The sequence below is a fragment of the Andrena cerasifolii genome, chromosome 5, assembly GCF_050908995.1.
Source record: "Andrena cerasifolii isolate SP2316 chromosome 5, iyAndCera1_principal, whole genome shotgun sequence".
In the NCBI taxonomy this organism is placed as follows: Eukaryota; Metazoa; Arthropoda; class Insecta; order Hymenoptera; family Andrenidae; genus Andrena; species Andrena cerasifolii.
In genome coordinates, this window is record NC_135122.1 from 1749548 (window position 1) to 1768284 (window position 18737).

The following is an 18737-nucleotide window of genomic DNA, read 5'->3' on the forward strand; positions in this document are numbered from 1 at the left end:
AAGCTAACTTGGAGGCGCTTGTGACTGTTTCCTCGTTTGGCAATTCCAGGGCAGGGGGTGAAAACTCTCTACCTAACATTTAAAAGGTGGTTTCCCGCGCAGCCGGTAATTAGTCTGTATCTTGGCCACAAGCGGGCGGTTACTTGTGTTAGTACAGTATTTCCTGACTGACTCGACCCAAAAATAGGGACCATTGTAAAGTTTTCCTTATCTGTTTTTGTCATTATCTTGCTGTAAATTTAAAACTATGGAGTGCCAAGTTGATAAACTCGAACATTTCCGATACCTCCGGTTATTCGAGTTTCATCGAGGCTGTACCGTATCCGAAGCTGCTCGAAACATATGTGTCGTTTATGGAGAAAACTCTTTTACAGAGAGAACAGCTAGAAAATGGTTTGCACGCTTCGAGAACGACAATTTTGATATCTCAGACGAGCCACGTTCTGGGCGATCGTCCGCCTTCAATGACGATCGATTAGGGGCCTTAATTCTAGAGGATCCTCGTCAATCTAACCTGCGAATTGGCCGATAAGATGTACTAGCTCACCATAGGAAATATTCAATCGCCCGAAGGCATTGGAACAGGTTCAAAAATACTTTTTTAATTCTAAAAAACAGCAAGAACTTAATGCACAACCTGATAGGGTACTTTAGTCTGATGAAAGTCGATAATATGCGGTAGGTCTCAGAGACGCACACAAGAACCGAGGGAATAAAAGAAAAGAAAAAGAGGTTCCGATAACTAACCTGCATTATGAGAAAGCGCCGTGGTCGCCCCGTGAGCTGCCGGCGGCTGAATCGTTGGAACCTGTCCGATCTGCATCGCATGTCCTTGCAACGAACTGATGTGTCCTGAGATGGTCGCCGCATGTCCCTGAAGCGCGGTGCTAATCGTAGTAGGTACTTGGGTCATGGAGATGGCGGTGGACATATGCGCATTCGTTCCTGGGACCTGGTGAACACTACCAGCGTTTGGCTGCTGTAACGTCGTCGGACTGTGGGGTGATGTAGCCGGCATTTGTGGTATTCCGGGTGGCATTTGAGGTACTTGTGGTATTTGTACGAGCTCGTGGCTTCCTGCATATTGACACGGAGTCAATGGTAAGCCCGCTACCGAATGGGCTATGCTGCCGGCGTGTTTTCGCAGTCGTGCTCTGCGATTGCTGAACCATACCTGAAAAACGGATCGCAACATTTTTTGTATCTTATATGATAAATTCAAAAAAATTGAGGGATCACCTCTAAGAACCCCCCAAATGGGGGCAAATTCAAGTGGTCATAACTCCGACAAGAACGGTCGTATCGATATCCTTAACATATCTTTTGAAAGTGTGGAATCTCTACTTTCAGCTGCTCTTCTAAGACTTCACCTGTATTGCTTCTCGGCAAAGTTATGGCGATATAAACAGCACTTTGAAAATCATAAAAAATTTTCTTCAACTTTGTAATGGATTGAACAAAATTGTTTAGACAGGTTGCACTTATATATAGCAGCCGAAAGCGACTACTTGCCTATATGAAACTGGTGTTCATTAGTTGTGCGATTTTTGTTGGCCAAGATATTCAATGTTACGTATGTGGAATTTTCCATACGCCGCTCTCAAGAATTTTTCGAGCTCGCGTCTGCGAAGGGAAAACGCCCTAAAATCCTTTCGCTTATCACAAACCACTAGGGGGAGTCATGATCTCGACCATCTGGATCACGACCATGGGAACGGGCATGACGCGACGACGACCCATACGGATTTCCTTATATGGAGATTTCTAACGAATCCCCACTCATTTGGGATTATATAAACCCTTTAGTTTCAACCCTCTTTGGTTCAAAGCAGTGAAGTCACGCGTAGAGTCACGTCGTGTCACGCTCGTACAGAGTTGGTTAGATTCAGTAGGATCGGGCTCGAGTCGCCTTACGAACCAATACTTAACCTCACAGAATCCGCTAGTTCAGTTATATTCTGGGTTACGATTGAAATAACCATTCTTACGTCCCGCATCGCCAGTGCGTTAACACCGTGCAAATATTGGTAACTACATTATTTAATCACTAATCGCGACACTTACATCTGTATCAAAATTGATTATTGAATATACTAATGGTGTTCACTTGTAAATCGAGTAGATTCGTTAACCCATCTTTTACCCAGCGATCCTGATAATATTAGTAGCACTCACCCACTGATACAGCTTTACCGCTCGAGTTGTATCAAACTTTAATTAAGAGTTACGAGGCATTACTAACATTTCCTGTGACTGCCTGATTTCGCATCAGGTTCGTTCACCTCCAACACCAAAACAAGGAATCTTTACCAACCCAGTGGCTCCCCGATTTCGCATCGGGTTTGTCCGTATTTAACAGCTCCCTGGTTTCGCACCAGGTTCGTCTGTAAATCTACCAACTTCCGAACAGCTCCCTGGTTTCGTACCAGGTTCGTCTGTGAATAATCCAACCTCCTAACAGCTCCTCGACTTCGCGTTGAGTTCGTCTGTGAATTTCATCCTAGTGACTCCCCGATTTCGCATCGGGTTCGTTCACGACGTCTCACTCTCCTGCGGCTCCCTGACTAACAATCAGGTTCGTCCGCGCTTGACTCCATTCCTAGAGGCTCCCTGATTTCGCATCAGGTTCGTCCTCGCCGTCAATAATCCTAGCGGCTCCCTGATTTCGCATCAGGTTCGTCCGCGCACCTAACTAACATATTCATAAACCGTATTCCTTGGGAAATGCCACACTCGCCGGCCTCTCGCGTTGCTGCAGCCCCGGCTCGTAACATCAATTTGGAAGCTACAATCGTCCTTTTGAATTTAATTGCTTTCAGAAAGCGGAGGAGTCATCGTAGAGCAAGAAAGCAATAGAAGCATAAATCTCTCTTCGTGAAGGTGCATCTTTTGCTTTTTCGATTTGGTTAACATTTTGGTTAACCAAAACACCACGTCCTTTCGAAGATATGCTTCAAAATTGCACAAATTTCATTTTTCTCTAACTCGCTGTATCTCGGCAAGGGATGATTGCAATATCTTAAGGTCATTTTAAAGTGGATAGTCTGCCAATTTGAGTGCCAGGCCAACCCCCTGCGACACTTTTTGACGTACCTATAACCACCATGTTTAAAGTTACCGATGCAAAAAATAAGGCTACAGCGTTAATTTCCCGCACCGTTGATCCGCTTACGCGAGCTGTCTTGGTCCTATACTCACTAGGGTGGGCCTTAGTTATTCTTGTCGAAGAATAATTTTGAGATTTTATCCGGGGACGTCCCCTAGAATTGTGCCATTGGTAGAAAAAATAATTTGTGGAAAATTTCAAATCGATTGGAGAACGGGAAAACGTGCCGCATGGAATTTGAAAATGTTTTATTTTTGTAATTCGTTTTTCTCCATTGTAGTATATCGTTATGTTTATATATCGTTGAATTTGTCGCTTTGCGCCCTGCGACAAAATATAAGATCCCTCCAAAAAAATCATGACCTTATAATCTCAAAAATTAACCTTGGAAAAAAGCTTTTTTCTTTGGAATTATACTTACCTTGTCACACAGTAAAACTTTCGTCTAAATTTTGTTCATATAATTATAAATAACAGATCAAAAGGAAAAGGACACCCGAAATGCACCAATTTTTGCAGATATCCTTCAATTTATTTTAAAAACCAGTGGTCTAGAAGAAAATCTGACTACTCCATGCGACGCAGCAGACATTTTCCCCTGAAAAACATCAACAAAAGTGGCAAGTCAGGTTTTGTTTTCGATACAGACGCCAATAGCGGCGGGCGTATCCACGGCCGCTCAGCGATTAATGCGCGCGACTACCACTGTCGGCGCTGCACGTTTTGCCAAACTATTTCGCTCCGGTATTGAAAACAAAACGTGACATACCACTTTTCTTGATGTTTTCCAAAGGAAAAATGTCTGCTGTGTCGCGTGGAGTAGTCAAATGTTCCCCATGACTGTTAGTTTTTGATATACAGTGACTCACAGCCATAATCTTTAAAATCGCATAACTTTTTTAAAATTAATCCAAATGACTTAAGTTTTTTTTTAGAAGCTAGAAGGATTAGTTTGCTAAGTGACGTGATTCGTCGTTTTGAAATAAATGCACTTAGTCGGAATATAAAAAAAAATAGAAAACATCGTTTTTTCAACTTTTTTGTGAGCCTGTAGTGAGAATACAAAAAAACCGTTTGAAGATTGAAGTAAGTTGTATACGTGTCTAAAATTTTATGAAAATCGGTTAACGTTGCTCTGAGTTATAGACACTTAAAGATCGCAGAATAAGGTCGAGAATCGCGGAAATTCCCAAAATCATCGATTCTCGACCTTATTCTGCGATCATTAAGCGTTTATAGCTCAGAGCAACGTTAACCCATTTTCATAAAATTTTAGTCACGTATACAACTTACTTTAATCTACAAACGGTGTTTTTTGTATATTCATTACAGGCTCACAAAAAAAAGTTCAAAAAACGACCTTTTCTATTTTTTTTGCTATTCCGACCAAGTGCATTTTTTTTCAAAACGACGAATCACATCACTTAGCAAACTAATCCTTCTAGCTTCAAAAAAAAAACTCAAGCCGTTTGGATTAATTTTAAAAAAGTTATGGAATTTTAAAGACTATACGATTACGGCTGTGAGCCACTGTATCTACATATATTTTCGTAACTTTTATAATTGTTTTTAGTGCTGTACAATGTGCTAAAATTAAGTGCCAAACCGCAATTTAATTGAATGATTAATATCTCTACAACTTGCATCAGAAGTTTATCTACTTTTTCGGGCCGTCACAGAAGTCTAACCTCTTAATGTTAAGCGTCACTGATGCGAACTTTCCTGGCAGGAGGGTATAATCGAAAATATTAAATTTTAAAATGTGATTAAGCCCACCGATCTTATGAATTCATTATTTAGCCACAATACATAGTTTATAGTTGGGTGTGCAGAAAAGATGTTTAACAAAAAGTATGAAATTTACTTGAATCCTGGCTTCCGTAAGACTGGTTCTTTGAGCTAGTTCTTCCCTAGCATAAACATCTGGATATTGGGCGCGTTGAAACGCAGTTTCCAGTTGCTCTAGCTGTTCCCCACTGAACGTGGTCCTGCTCCTGCGTTGCTTTCGCTTCAAAGGGATGCCCGGCTCGCTTTCCGTATCAGACTCGTCGCCACAACGACCTAGAAACAAGAAAATAAATAATTTCATCATTATTCAGGTACATATATAATTTATGTAGAGGGTGGACCGAATGAGTGTGAGTATGACAACGGAATGAGTGAAGTAGCGCGACGTAGCGGGAGAGTCAGGTACTGGCAAGGCGGCAATCCATTGTTGTAATGCATCCTAAACACGGCTCCTTTTCTGTAACACAGCTCGTTGTGGCATTTCATTTCCATTTTTATTTGTGTTTATTAGTACATCTAAAGTATAAATTCTTTGTTTCGGTTGAATAAGTGAATAGAAAGAATTGCGATGATAAAAAATATGAAAGAATTTATTCCGCAATCCTACGTTTATCTCCTTTTTTCTGAATCTTTCTGACAATTTTTTTATTCTCTTATAAAACGCGTGTAACTTTAACTTAAAAACTTTTTTCAAGTCATTTGAAGATTTCGAACACAATGAAAATGTGACCCAGCAATGTTTGGTTATTGCATGAATCATAATTTCCCTATTTAAGACTCGTAAGCTTTGTAAACTTCAATTTGCAATTTAATTTACAAAAATAAGAGCCTGCCATATTTCTTCTAATATTGACTTGAAATAGTTGAATTGTTCACAGTCAGGGTCCTTACAATTAGATATTGTCTGATTGCGAGACAATGCCTACTTTTACTTGTCGATTTATTGAAATAAATTTTTAGTCAAATAAAAAATTATTCGTTATTCTCGAATAACGATATTTGACTGGTAACTTTTATTCGAATGTTATTCGAAGCAGAATTTATTCGAAACATTTATTCGATATTTTATTCAACTAACGCCCGACTCTGGTTGAAACATGACTACTGAGATCCATTGCTTTCTGCGTTTAATTATACAATGCAGGATGATTTTTAATTGCACTGTCCATTTTAAATCTGGAGCAAAAAAGGCAAGGAAAATTGTTACGTGAACGTCCAACGTCCAAAATGTTATTATCCAAGTTGTAACGAATTAAAGAAAGTGATCGATGAGAATACACTTATTTGAGGCACATTTATTACTGCAATTTTATCATTTTAGACGAAAGCAGCGGTCACAGCTTGCTCAATACTTTAGTTTTTCATAGTAAATAAAAATGGAATTGTAATGTCAGTAGTTCGTGTTTGGTTTATGATGGCTTGAGAAATAAAGCCTATGTAGTGGGGGCCAGGTATGGTTGTCTCATTTTCTTATTTTGATTTTTTTGTGGGTTATGGCTGCAGGGAAGTTCATTCAAACTTAGATTAATATAAACTACGTACGTCCGACTTTACAAAAAAAAATTGGTCCTGTGAATTTTGTCAACCAGATTAGGAGCTAATTCACATTATTTGCAGGAACTATTTTGTGACAACATACCCCGAGGTCTGGTTGGTTGTCACAGTACCTGAACAGCTAAGTTTATGAATAAAAACTCGATTCAATTAAGAAAGTAATATAATTTTTTATTGCATTTCTCACAATATCGCTCTAGAGTGCGGTAATTTATATTATAATCCTTTGCAATCCCTCTTATTGTGTAATTGCCCTGTATAACCTCTCTTGCCGCACGTGACACTAATTCCGGGGGCACCTCACCTCTGGACGTCTTCTTCTTATAAGTTTGCGGCATATTATTGAGAACTGTTGCCAAACAACCAAGAAAACAATATCACACGATAGATACAGCAAGTTACACCGGGATTAGTTGTCACACGCGGCAAATACCTAATCCCAATTGTTCTGTGACAACTTGCCCCAAACCGTCAAACAAGATTGCAGTAAGTTGTATACGTGCCTAAAATTTCATCAAAATCGGTTAACGTTGCTCCGAGCTACAAACGAAATCAGCGATTCTCGACCTTATTCTGCGATCTTTAAATGTTTGTAGCTCGGAGCAACGTTAACCGATTTTGATGAAATTTTAGGCACGTATACAACTTACTGCAATCTACAAACGGGTTTTTCTGAATTTTCATTACAAGCTCTCAAAAAAAAAAGTTTAAAAATCGACCTTTACTATTCTTTTCGCTATTCCAACCAAATACATTTTTTTTCAAACCGACGAAACGCGTTAGTTAGCAAACTAATCCTTCTAGCTTCTCAAAAAAACTCAAGTTGCTTGGACCAATTCTAAAAAAGTTATGCGATTTTAAAAAGTGTCCGAATATTAATGCGAGCCACTGTATAAGGCCCATTTTCTGTCTGCCTCAACTAATTCTGTTTATAAACCGTTTATTTTTAGCTGAAAAAAGCAACTGCTCGCATACTCATCCTTCACCACTGAAAGGCTTCTGTCAGTTCACATTTGTTTGTAGTTTGTATTATGTAACGTTCAGAGACTATCTACTGACATTTGCACCCTTCCGCGTGTCTGCAATACACTGCCCACCACGTTCTGAGTCCAATTTTGTAGTACATATAAAAAGAGCCACGAATTCATACTTGGAGGCTCACTACTAGCGTAAAATCAGCCTCCCGCGTTCTTCGCGGAAACGACAAAAAGTCGCTACGTTGCCTATAGTCGCATCGAGATTTCCGTAAATGCACCACTAATCGTGAAATAATCCGTCACGTACAAATAGCTCAATTTTCAAGTCGTTCAAGTTTGTTGTATAAATTAAGTGTCGTTAATAAATAAATAAATTAAATAATATTTAAAATCGTCCCGGACAGAATGCGAAACCACAGATCAGTCAAGAGATTAAAAGTAGTTGCAAAACACAAACACTAAAAAGTAAATAATAAAAAATATATAAAAAAAAAATTAATTACCTAAATGATTTTATTTAACTTGTTCAAGAATGCACTAAAAACAAAAAAAAATTATTTTCTTGTTCTTCAATTATGATGGCGATATGTCACTTTAAATGAAATCGTGGAGCAGGATTAATCGCCAGGGTTAATCGCCAATTGCTACTGAATAAAAAATCTTCTTTATAAGAATTTTTCATGCGCGGTGCTTACGATACTTACAAGAAGATTGTTACAGACAAATATGGAACGATAGTTTCTCTTTCGCTGTTTAATACGCTTATTCGATACGCAACCTGCGACCAATTTGTATATGCCTTTGTTCATTGTATTGCATTTAAAGTACCTATTGGTGGAAGATATTCTTTCCCCTGATCTGTTCGTGTTTATTTGGTCGAGAACGCGAAGCACTCGTGCGTCCATTTCCTCTCAGTAATAGAAAAGACATCGAGAATAATATCCTACAACAGGAATAAGCCAAAAGTAGGACCACTGCAATCGCCTAAAACATGTTTGATCCTAAATCGACTCTCGCCCATTGTCCCATTTTTGTCCTATTATCGTTCAATCGAGCATCCCCGTGAAGCCTATTGTACTCTTCGCAAGGATCGAAGCTTGATGTCGATGCGCTGTTCCAGCTTCTGTCTCGTGCCTCCCTTCCTTCGTTCGTTGTATTCAGCATTCAGTGAGCCTTCGACAAAATGGAATTAAATCTTACGCTTGGTTTGATACCGATACTTGACGTGTCTCGCATGTACCTTTTGCAGGCCAAATGAACGGAGAAGACATTGAGAAGAGGTCTGTTATGTCTGTTATGACAGGAAACCACTCGCACTTCAATTGCTCACTTTCCGATAGGGATTACTTCACTATTCTGTTTGCCTACCTGCAGATCAGTTTCTCGGTGCAGAATTAAATGCTGTGAAGGCTAAGCCCCTTTTACGAACCCAGGAAAACCGTTCGAATCGATACGCTCTAACATTTGATGGAATCCAAACACGAGACGCGGTGCGAGGCACAAGATGGTTTCCAATAGTAGAGATTTTTAAAAGTAATTATGAAGGAATTAGTAATGCTACTTACTTATAATTAATAGTAATGAATTTTAAAGAAATTTGATGTTACGAAAGATTTTCGTTTTTAATTGGGAATCAACAAATATTTTTATAGAATGATTCTTAAGGCTTGTAGAAGAGCAAGTCTCCTTTGAGAGCCTTGCTACTCAAAGAGCGCTTCTCCTTTGGTTGTTTCCCATGTTTCATATTCGTTTCACATATTACGAAACAGATATGGATAGTATGTCATGATGGAACGTAAAGTGGAGAAATCATTGTGTCCTTAAAACCTTCCCCGTGGAAATGATTTATTTGCGACTTATTGTGTTTGTTGAATTGTGTATCCTCTTGTTGATCAGAATATGTAAAAACTTCAGAAGTTTCAACTTAAATTTAAAAATCAGGGTGAAGTCTGTGGAATTTTTTTTGAATAAATAACTACCAAGTTATAGATGTAACAAGAAATAGTGATCATTCCAATGTGTACAAAAAGGGGTGGACAGACCCGACGGTCTCTTCTACTACACTAATAGTGATTGCTAGATTCGAGGATTCGTCAGGGATCTAAAATTAAGGAGTCATGCTCAGTCAGGAGGCCGCAAAAGAGGGTGGTCTTTGGAAATTTTTTACTCAAAAGCTATAACACATTTCTCAAAAAATCTTTTTCCCTTTTAAGGATTGCATCTAGTATTGTGCATCGTATTTTTTTTATTAAAAAATATTTATCAATAACTAAATTATTGTCCGTCACTCGAAGGTTCTCTAAAAAAGGGCTTCTGCGCTGACCAGAAAGTTGTTGCTCGAAAGTCGATCATCTGAAATAAAAAATTCAAAAGAATTTACGTATTATATTATATTATCTAGTATTTGAACGAAGGATTTTTTTAGCCCATGCTTAGTTTTAAACATCAGCCATTTTTTCCCAAATCAATATTTCGAAAAATCCTTCGTTCAAATACTAGATAATATAATATAATAAGTAAATTCTTTTAAATTTTTTATTTTAGATGATCGACTTTCGAGCAGCAGTGGTCACTGCAGAGAGCCTTCGAGTGATGGACAATAACTTAGTTATTGATAAATATTTTTAAATAAAAAAATTACGGTGCACAGTACTAGATGCAATCCTTAAAAGGAAAAAAGATTTTTTGAAAAATGTGTTATAGCTTTTGAGTAAAAAATTTCCAAACACCACCCTTTTTTTCGGCCTCCTGACTGAGCATGACCCCTTAACACTTTAACGGCCGTACATTTTCGAAAAAGACTTACGCTTACGGCCGATTTCTTCCAAATTTCCCAACTACTCATTGCTTCTTGAAAACCATCAGAACAGCATCTTTATTACAAATTCTACTATTTTACTAATATAATAAATGCGAAAGTGTGTTTGGATGTTTGGATGTTTGTTACTTAATCACGTCCAGGGGGCTACCACTCTCATTTGCGATTTTGGAACAGTGTTTCAACTGCCACCTAGGCAGTTCCAATTTTTTCGAACTAAAATGCAATATGGCCGTGATCACGTGTTCATGATTCATCTGTACTGTGTACGACGTACGCCATTGGTATGCATTGCATGGCATTTGTGAATTGTTGATTGATGCGAGCTACTACTGTACGAAACCCAAACAATCCTATCGAAAAATAAGTTTTATAAAATCAGTTTGATAGTAACCGGTATGTATATAGTTTGAATATATGTTTTTAATATAATATATGTAGAATATCTTTTTAAATTATAATGTTTTTTATAGAGCTATGTCACGACATATACTACATTAAAAATATATATTCAACTATATACACACCTGTTACTGCCAAACTGATTTTATAAAACTTATTTTTGGATAGAATTGTTGATAGGATTGATGTGTCTGTTTCAGCCTTTAGTACAGATGAATCATGAACACGTGATCACGGCCATATTGAATTTCAGTTCGAAAAAATTGGAACTGGCTAGGTGGCAGTTGAAACACTGTTCCAAAATCGCAAATGAGAGTGGTAGCCCCCTGATCACGTCGCAAATGCGCAACGGATCTTTCTGAAATTTTGTATATAGGGTAAACGATATATGTTTTTCTTTTATTAAGCATTTGGAACCTCGACTGAGGTTCATTTCAACTATACCTGAATATTTAGATTTTGTTCGGTTTGTACATTAGATTCTTAAGTTACAGTTTTTCAGAAAGTTTTAAACACATAAACACGCGGTAATAGTTGGTAGAGCGATTATCTATGCATAATGGTAATTGAAACTTGTGTTTCTGTAGCTGCCTAATTAACTGTGATCCCTGTGCATTGCAGAGATGGCATTGCCAGGCCATATTATGATTTATACTTTGAGTTTTCTGTTTACAATCACATTTTGGATCATTAACAATTCCAATACGAACCAGTGATGCTTTCAAGTGATAATGGTCGGCTCTGTAACGATTGATGGCAAAAATGAATTCGCGAGAAAAGCCTTTATGAGCATACCATGGCTTTACTTTTTCAGTGCAAAAGTTTGTGAACTAGTTTCGTCCCTTGATCCGTCTTTTCGTTCTTTTATAATACTTTGTGTTTGAGCGTTTGCTCTTTTTTAAATTTTTTAAAAAGATCAGTATACGGAATTGTTAATAAGTGTGAAGTAGGCATTTCTGTAGCTATTTTTGCTAAGCGGTCAGCATCGTCATTGTCTTGAATTCTTACGTGTGATGGGACCCAAACAAATTTTATGGTGATATTATTGGAACTTTCCTGTAAAAATTTATTATATTCCTTTTTTATTTCTAGTATGTAATTGTTTATTGTAATGCCAATTTTCGTACTTTGAAGGCTTTGTAAGGCACTTAAGGAGTCCGAGAGGATGAGAAAGTCTTGATTACGTTTTTTTTAAAGCAATATCCAGAGCGTCGTTCAAAGCAATACATTCTGTCGTGTACCTATACGGAGGCATTATAATTAATACATCTTTTTACATGGGTATCTGTTTCACGGTTTATGCATGCTGATCCCACAGACTTATTACACAGTTCGACAGCCATCTGGACTTGTAACCATCAAGTCATTCAATAGCCTTTTCTTATAGGTTTTCGTGCCCTGAAAACGAATCCGCAAACCGTTTGTTTCAAACATCCTCAGTTTTTGAGAAATTGAATTTTGAAAAAAAACTGCAAATTTTCAACATTGAATATCTTTTGTGTCGAAACGGTAATAGTTATTCAGTTGCTCGGTACGTCAAATTATTCTATGAATCCTCCCGAATAAAACGATATAAGTTATTATTGCATTATGAACATTTAAATATGTTTAAACATCGATCAAAGGGAAAAAGACACCCGAAATGCACCCATTTTTGAAGATATCTTTGAATTTATTTCCAAAATTAAGGGTCTAGGGGAAAATCTGATTACTCCGCGGGATGCAGCAGACATTTTTCCTTCGAAAAGCATTAACAGAAATGGTAACTCACATTTTGTTTTCAATACAGAAGCGAAATAGTTTGGCAAAACGCGCGGCGCCGCAGTGGTAGTCACGCGCGTTAAGCGATTGTGTTACGCTGAGCGGCAGTGGATCGCGCGCCGCCGTTGACTACCACTGTCACAGTTAAAAAAAATAATTTACAAAAAGAATTAATGAAGTTTTTTTAACGTGGAGAAATCTTCAAAAGGCACCCCGACTTCTTCAGAGGGGAATCCCCCAGGGGCGCCAGGGTAGTGTGGGATTTTTACCCATTAAAACCCCACGGCCACTATGAAATTTTTAATAATTTCCATGTAAATATCTCCATTATTAAGGCCCATTGGCAGAAACGTTCGGACACCAATTTACTTATTTTCGACATAGATCCATCGTGCCAAGGCTCATCAAAATCGGTGTCTACCACAGGGTGTCCTCCCCTTGTTAGTGCGAATAGAATCAATTTTGAAAGTCTCTTTACGGTAATAGTTTTTTTCAACATGAATGCTTATAAAGATGTGATAATGGTCAGAATCCAAGGTTTCATCATAAGTTTTTACGTCAACTTTATCTGCAATGTTCATGGATCATAAGATAAGATCAATATTCCACTTTCTATTTCTATACAAATCTATGCGGGTGGATGAGTTTGGATTGTGAAGAAATAAGTCATGGTTGTCAATAGATTGTAGGAGTCTCTCACCGTTAACGTTAGTGTTGGAACAATTCCATATCGTATGGTGAGCATTAAAATCTTCCATGATAATACAGTTAACGTCTTTTCCAATATTGTTGACCATTTGGTCCCAATTAGCTTGAGAGAGAACAAAACCTGGAGTTCTGTAACATGCTAGTATCTTCAAAGGGGGATTAACATTAAAGTCCTTTTCAGATATATTGGCCGGTGAGTTCGGTATCGCGAGCAGCGCGCGAGAAGAAATCCGCCACCACCACCTGACGATCGTGGATTGGCAGTTGAAGTTGCTGGGCTCCCGAAGGGTATGGTGGGGTAACGGGAACGCTGCTCAACTCCGCTTGAACGAAGCCGTGTGGCTGCTGTTTATTCTTAACGTAGTAGTTGCGTTACGAAGCTATGCGTAAACCAATACGAAATGAAGCTATCGAGAAAGAATCAATGTTCTGGCCAATAAACCTCCGGAATCTTTTCGGAGCTAATGTACCTATTCTGATGTATGTATTTCTACGCTAAGAACTCGGTTTGGCCTACACGCCAGGAGCTTGGCGCTATCCCCACCACTTCTGACTCGCTCTTGTTCTGCGAAGGCGAGAGCGAGATGGAACGAGAGCAAGAAAGAAACGAGAAAGTGGTGGGGATGCTTCGCTGTGTTAGGCCGCATCCAGATCTGAACCGAACGGCGAACCGAACGCCACTTGAGACTCCCTAATGCCGCGTTCCTACGTGTGGAACGTATGTTTCTAGCGATTTTCACCAGTTTAGACAGAGTCTCGTGGCTCGCGACAGCTAAAGATTGAAGGACAGAGAGTGTTTAAAGTAGTGCAGACCAAAGGTCTGTTGCTGTCTGGTTTTTTTTTTTATAAATGCAATACATGCAGATATACACAGCGGATGCTCGATCTGCAGACATGGTGCTCGTGCGAACGGTGAAACTATTCTGAGAGTAGTCCCGTAGACATTTCGAACCGTAGGCGTAGGTACGCTTGGGAATCAATGTTCTGACCAATAATGCTTCTGAATTCTTTCGCAGCTAACGCACACCTATTCTGTGATGCGTATTTCTACGCTGACAGCTCGGTTTGGCCTACACGCTAGAAGTTTGGCACTATCCCCACCACTTAAACCCTCTGCCCAGTATTAAATGCAGAATGCTTTGGTTCATTGACATGGCAAAATATAAAATTCACATTAAGTCCTATTTTATTTGCACTAGCATGTGAATTTTCTTTTCTGAACTCTGTATTCTTTTTTCTCCTTACTGCAAAGTGTGTTTTGGACCCAAATACTTCGAATTCGCTAACGCAAACAAATTTGAAATATTTTGGTCCAAAATACACTTAAATAAATCCTTGATCAATTCCCGTAGAATAAACTGATTCATCCGTGGCGTTTGAAATAAAAATAACTCTGGGTTTATTTTTATTTGACGACAAATAATGATAAAGTCTCTTTAATTTGATAGTTTATTTCAATAATTTATAATGCCCATATCTGGATGAAACATACTAATTTGCGTATCAATATCCCCTCTAAACTTCGCAATTCTTATTATCTTCTCTCATTCTGTACAATATTTATATTTCTGAAAAAATATAATGATATGATTGTTCAACGATTGTTTATTTTGTTTGTTTTAATAGAATGTAAAACTTTCACATTTTCTATCGTATCGGCATGAAAGTTTCAGTAACATACTCCTGAGATTTTCCAGATGAAAATGAATTTAAACACGGTATAAATCGGATTACTTTTAAACGATTTTATTCAGCTTCGATCCTCTGTTTGTTTGTATGTTTGATGTATGCATGGTTTAAATCGGGCAACTCAAATTTAACCAACTTCTATCTATCCAATTGTCTTGAAACTTTTTAGGTGCGCCTAGTTTGGATGACAATACAATATTTAAAAAAAAATTGACCCCTAGGGAGTGAAAAAATTACCCATTATCACTAAATATAACCCATAACCACAAATCCAAACGACGTGAAATCACCCACTCGCGTTCTTTACGAAAACGACAAAAAGCTGCTGCTGTGTTCGGAACGCTAGTCGCATCGCGATTCCCGTAGTAAATACACAATTTATATCGAGAAATGATCCATTATGTTCGAATTGGAGAAAAATTGTAGTACAAGAAAATAATTATTTTTTAGTCTTTACTGCATTTTAATTTAGTTTTTAGTGCATTTTTAATAAAATCGTTTAACATAATTTTTTTTATATATTTTTTAGCATTATTAGATTAGAAATGTTTCATTTATATTTATCTAGTGCAGTTCCAGAAATAACCCGATTTATACCGTGTTTGAACTCGTTTTAATCTGGAAAATCTCAGCAGTATGTTACTGAAACGTTCATGCCGATACGATCCACCGCAAGCAACACTGTATGCCTCTCGAACCGAACTTTTACTCTAATTTATCCAGATATTATCTTTGCCCATCTCCGTTCTCCAGCCGCTTCGCCGTGATTCATTCAAGCCTCCCTGGCGACAAAATAGTAATAGGGGAAATGCGGCAACAACGCGATACGACTCTCCATACGTATCGGCAACTATGTCTTTCCTACATTTATCGGCTAGCTTGGACTTCCACCGGTTCTGATGGTACATGGCGCGAATATGCCATCAGCGCCGCTGACGGAGAATCCTTGAAGCCTCATTCTGTCATTTCTCGAGTCTGCCTTTGCACACGACTCATAAATTCATTACTATTTCAACGCACCAGACCACCCTGCACTGATGTCTACTGGAGGCAAAAACTTCCTTCTTACCGATTCCACGACGAAAGTTGGTTGAAACGGTTTCGCGTATACGTACACGCTATTCCTAGCTTGTGCGAGCGTATGCACACATTCAAGGCCCGGTGAGACAGCAGCCTTAACTGTACGAATTTGTAAATGCGTTTTTGTTAATATTTTTGTAAATGTTAAGGGAAATAAAATTTTGTTTACACAAAATCTATTCTACAAACATCGAAGAATATGTATTAATCATTTTTTTCCGTTAAAATTTATTACTGACATGGGTGTACAAAGTTTTACTTTAAACTGGTCGCTGTACGAATACTTTTTACACTCACTGTATGTCCCAATTTTTAACATTCACGTACAACTTTCGAATTTTATCTATACCTATCCGCAGCCAAGCACAATCGATTTCTGCAAGAAAAGATAGTAAAATCCGAATATAAATAGTCGGGTCGAAAAGGTTAAACGGGTTACCTTTGTCTCACCGACAAACATTTCATCGACACAATGGTGTCAGTGGTTGAAGAAAAATAACAATCGTTATAAGCAGTAGACGTTGCCATCGCCAAGTAAACATTGTCGGTGACTAAATATTGTCGGCGAAATGACTGTCGATGATCTAAATGTGTCGACGAGTAAATACTGTCGGCGAAATTCGGTGTCGATGAAATGATTGTCGGTGAGGTAAACAAAACCCGTTTTAAACAACATGTCAAATGTCCCCATCGATCCGACATCTGCTAAAAATTTTACAGAGGGTCAAAGGTAAAAAAAAACAACACTTTTTCACGAATATATCGTTATATATCAGTCCGACGACGAAAATACTTATAATACAATTTATAGCTTAGAAAATTGTCTACAAAAAAGATTATATGACCGAGAATTAAAAAAATTATGAAACCTTGTGAATATGTAGGGAATGTCCTTCTGAGTATAACTAAATTTATATTTGCTGCTCAAATTCACTCTAAGAGGCTGAAATTGACCACTGAAAAATTACTGATGTTGTGTTAGTAGGTACTCACGAACTGTAAGAGATAGAAAAAAAGTTTTCAGAAAAAAGTTACTTCTTTTAATTAGGACAATTATTCGGTAACTTAGAGTTCACACAGTTCGCGAGTTATAATACAAAATCCGAAAATATGCGGATTTTCAGGGTTCAATTTCACCCTCAGAGTGAATTTGAGCAGCATAACAAAATTCGTAATACATACTATACTATTATTATACTATATATTCGTAATACATACTATATATCCTCTACGTATCCCTAAAGTTTAAAGTTTAAGTTTATTCACTTATTACACAGATTGGTCATGTTTCCGTATAATTTCATTGGACTATAGTGGGAGGACAACAGGTGTCGAAGAAACAACTTTTGTTGTGCATTGTTTAAAACATCCTTTGGAACATAGTTCCTTCTACACTTTTGGTCCTTTTAGTGCATCAAAGACGTTGTTACAATAAACAAATTTTAACCTCAACTTCAAGGTCAATGTGAATTTTGCGGTACATTTTTTTAACAGATCACCTGTGGGAACCGTGGCATATAACCTTTTCACACTCTGTACGTCGGAAGCGAATTCATGTTTCCGAACCAGAAGCTTACGAGTCGAGCGGGGAGTAGAATTTCTCATGGTAAGAACAAACAACAGAGGATCATTGAAGATCTCTTTGGCGGTGCCTCTGCTAGCCCGTCTGCGTTTCCTCTGCGACAAACGGAAGAATAGAAGAATGGTTCGGAGACAAGTTCCATTTACAATGAAGCCGACCGATCTCCGGCTTAAATTCTTGTCTCACCGCGGTAAAGCGGCACGAAGAATTTGGGCTGCTCGAAAAAAATGTTAGTCAATATTTCATGACAAGCTGTTAAAGTTACCGCGAGTATCAAAGGGGATGAGTGAGCGCACATTATTCTCCTTGCAGTAGGGACATTCCACGCGAAATCGGACACTTTTTGGAGTAATATTTCGGATTTTGGTGCAACTTGGATATGTTGTAGTCTTTAGGGGAATATAAACATACCTCGAAGGATTTTTCGAAATGTCAAAAATTGTGAATGTTACAGCTCTTTGAAATATAGTGTTTACTATTTTCCCAAAAATTATAATTGTTGAACTAATAAACTGATAAAAATGACCTTTTGAGTGCTTACAGTGCAGATATAAGAGTACCTAATAAAAATTATTTCACTTAATAAAAACGAATATTTGACCATTTATTTAGTAATTGTTCTACTCAAATGCAATTTTATAGTTGAAGGCACCTTTTTAAAAATTTGGAAAAAATAGGAGGATAAAGCTCTGTTTTTCCTCTTTATGGATATGTTTCGAAAAACGTGGAGGTTTTAAAATTGGCCAAATGAAAATTAATTGAATGTAACGCTGCGTCAAATCACACCGGCTCGACTGGTCGCACGGGCCGTGCGGTACTCGCAGCGGCCAAGCAGCTATACCTGCCACTTTTATATAGGGTATTAATGAGGACCGCTGCAAGGTTTGAAGTAAATATATTCAACTATCTATCTGGTAGATAGGGTTTCTTTATTTCATTCCTAACATTGTGTGGCCTTGAAGGTCAAAGTATACCATATGGTTGAATTTGTCTTGATAGTCGCTTTCATATTGGATAATCAAATATATAACATTTCATTTAAAAAAAACTAAAAGTCACCCTCGTTTCAAGGAAAATATTGCGAACACCAAAAATTGAGATACCGTATTATGTCGGATATAAAAAACAGTAAGAGTTTTCCTCCTTCAGTTTTTTTCAAATACTTACCATTTTCGAGAATCCAGTATAAGAATATCAGGTATAGCCGCTTGGCCGCTGCGAGTACCGCACGGCCCGAGCGACCAGTCGAGCCGGTGCGATTTCACGCAGCGT

At 38.0% G+C, this 18737-nt stretch overlaps 1 protein-coding gene across 2 annotated transcripts in view; it reads right to left on the reverse strand.

Annotated features, from left to right (window-relative positions):
* LOC143369385 (protein gooseberry-neuro) overlaps positions 1-18737 on the reverse strand; it is a 125115-nt gene that overhangs the window by 4455 nt on the left and 101923 nt on the right. For both annotated transcript variants that reach the window (XM_076813257.1, XM_076813256.1), the window contains exons 4-5: positions 4971-5167; positions 748-1174 (exon numbers count right to left, since the gene is read on the reverse strand). In XM_076813257.1, the coding sequence (XP_076669372.1) occupies positions 748-1174; positions 4971-5167 (624 nt within the window). The remainder of the gene's footprint in view (positions 1-747; positions 1175-4970; positions 5168-18737) is intronic.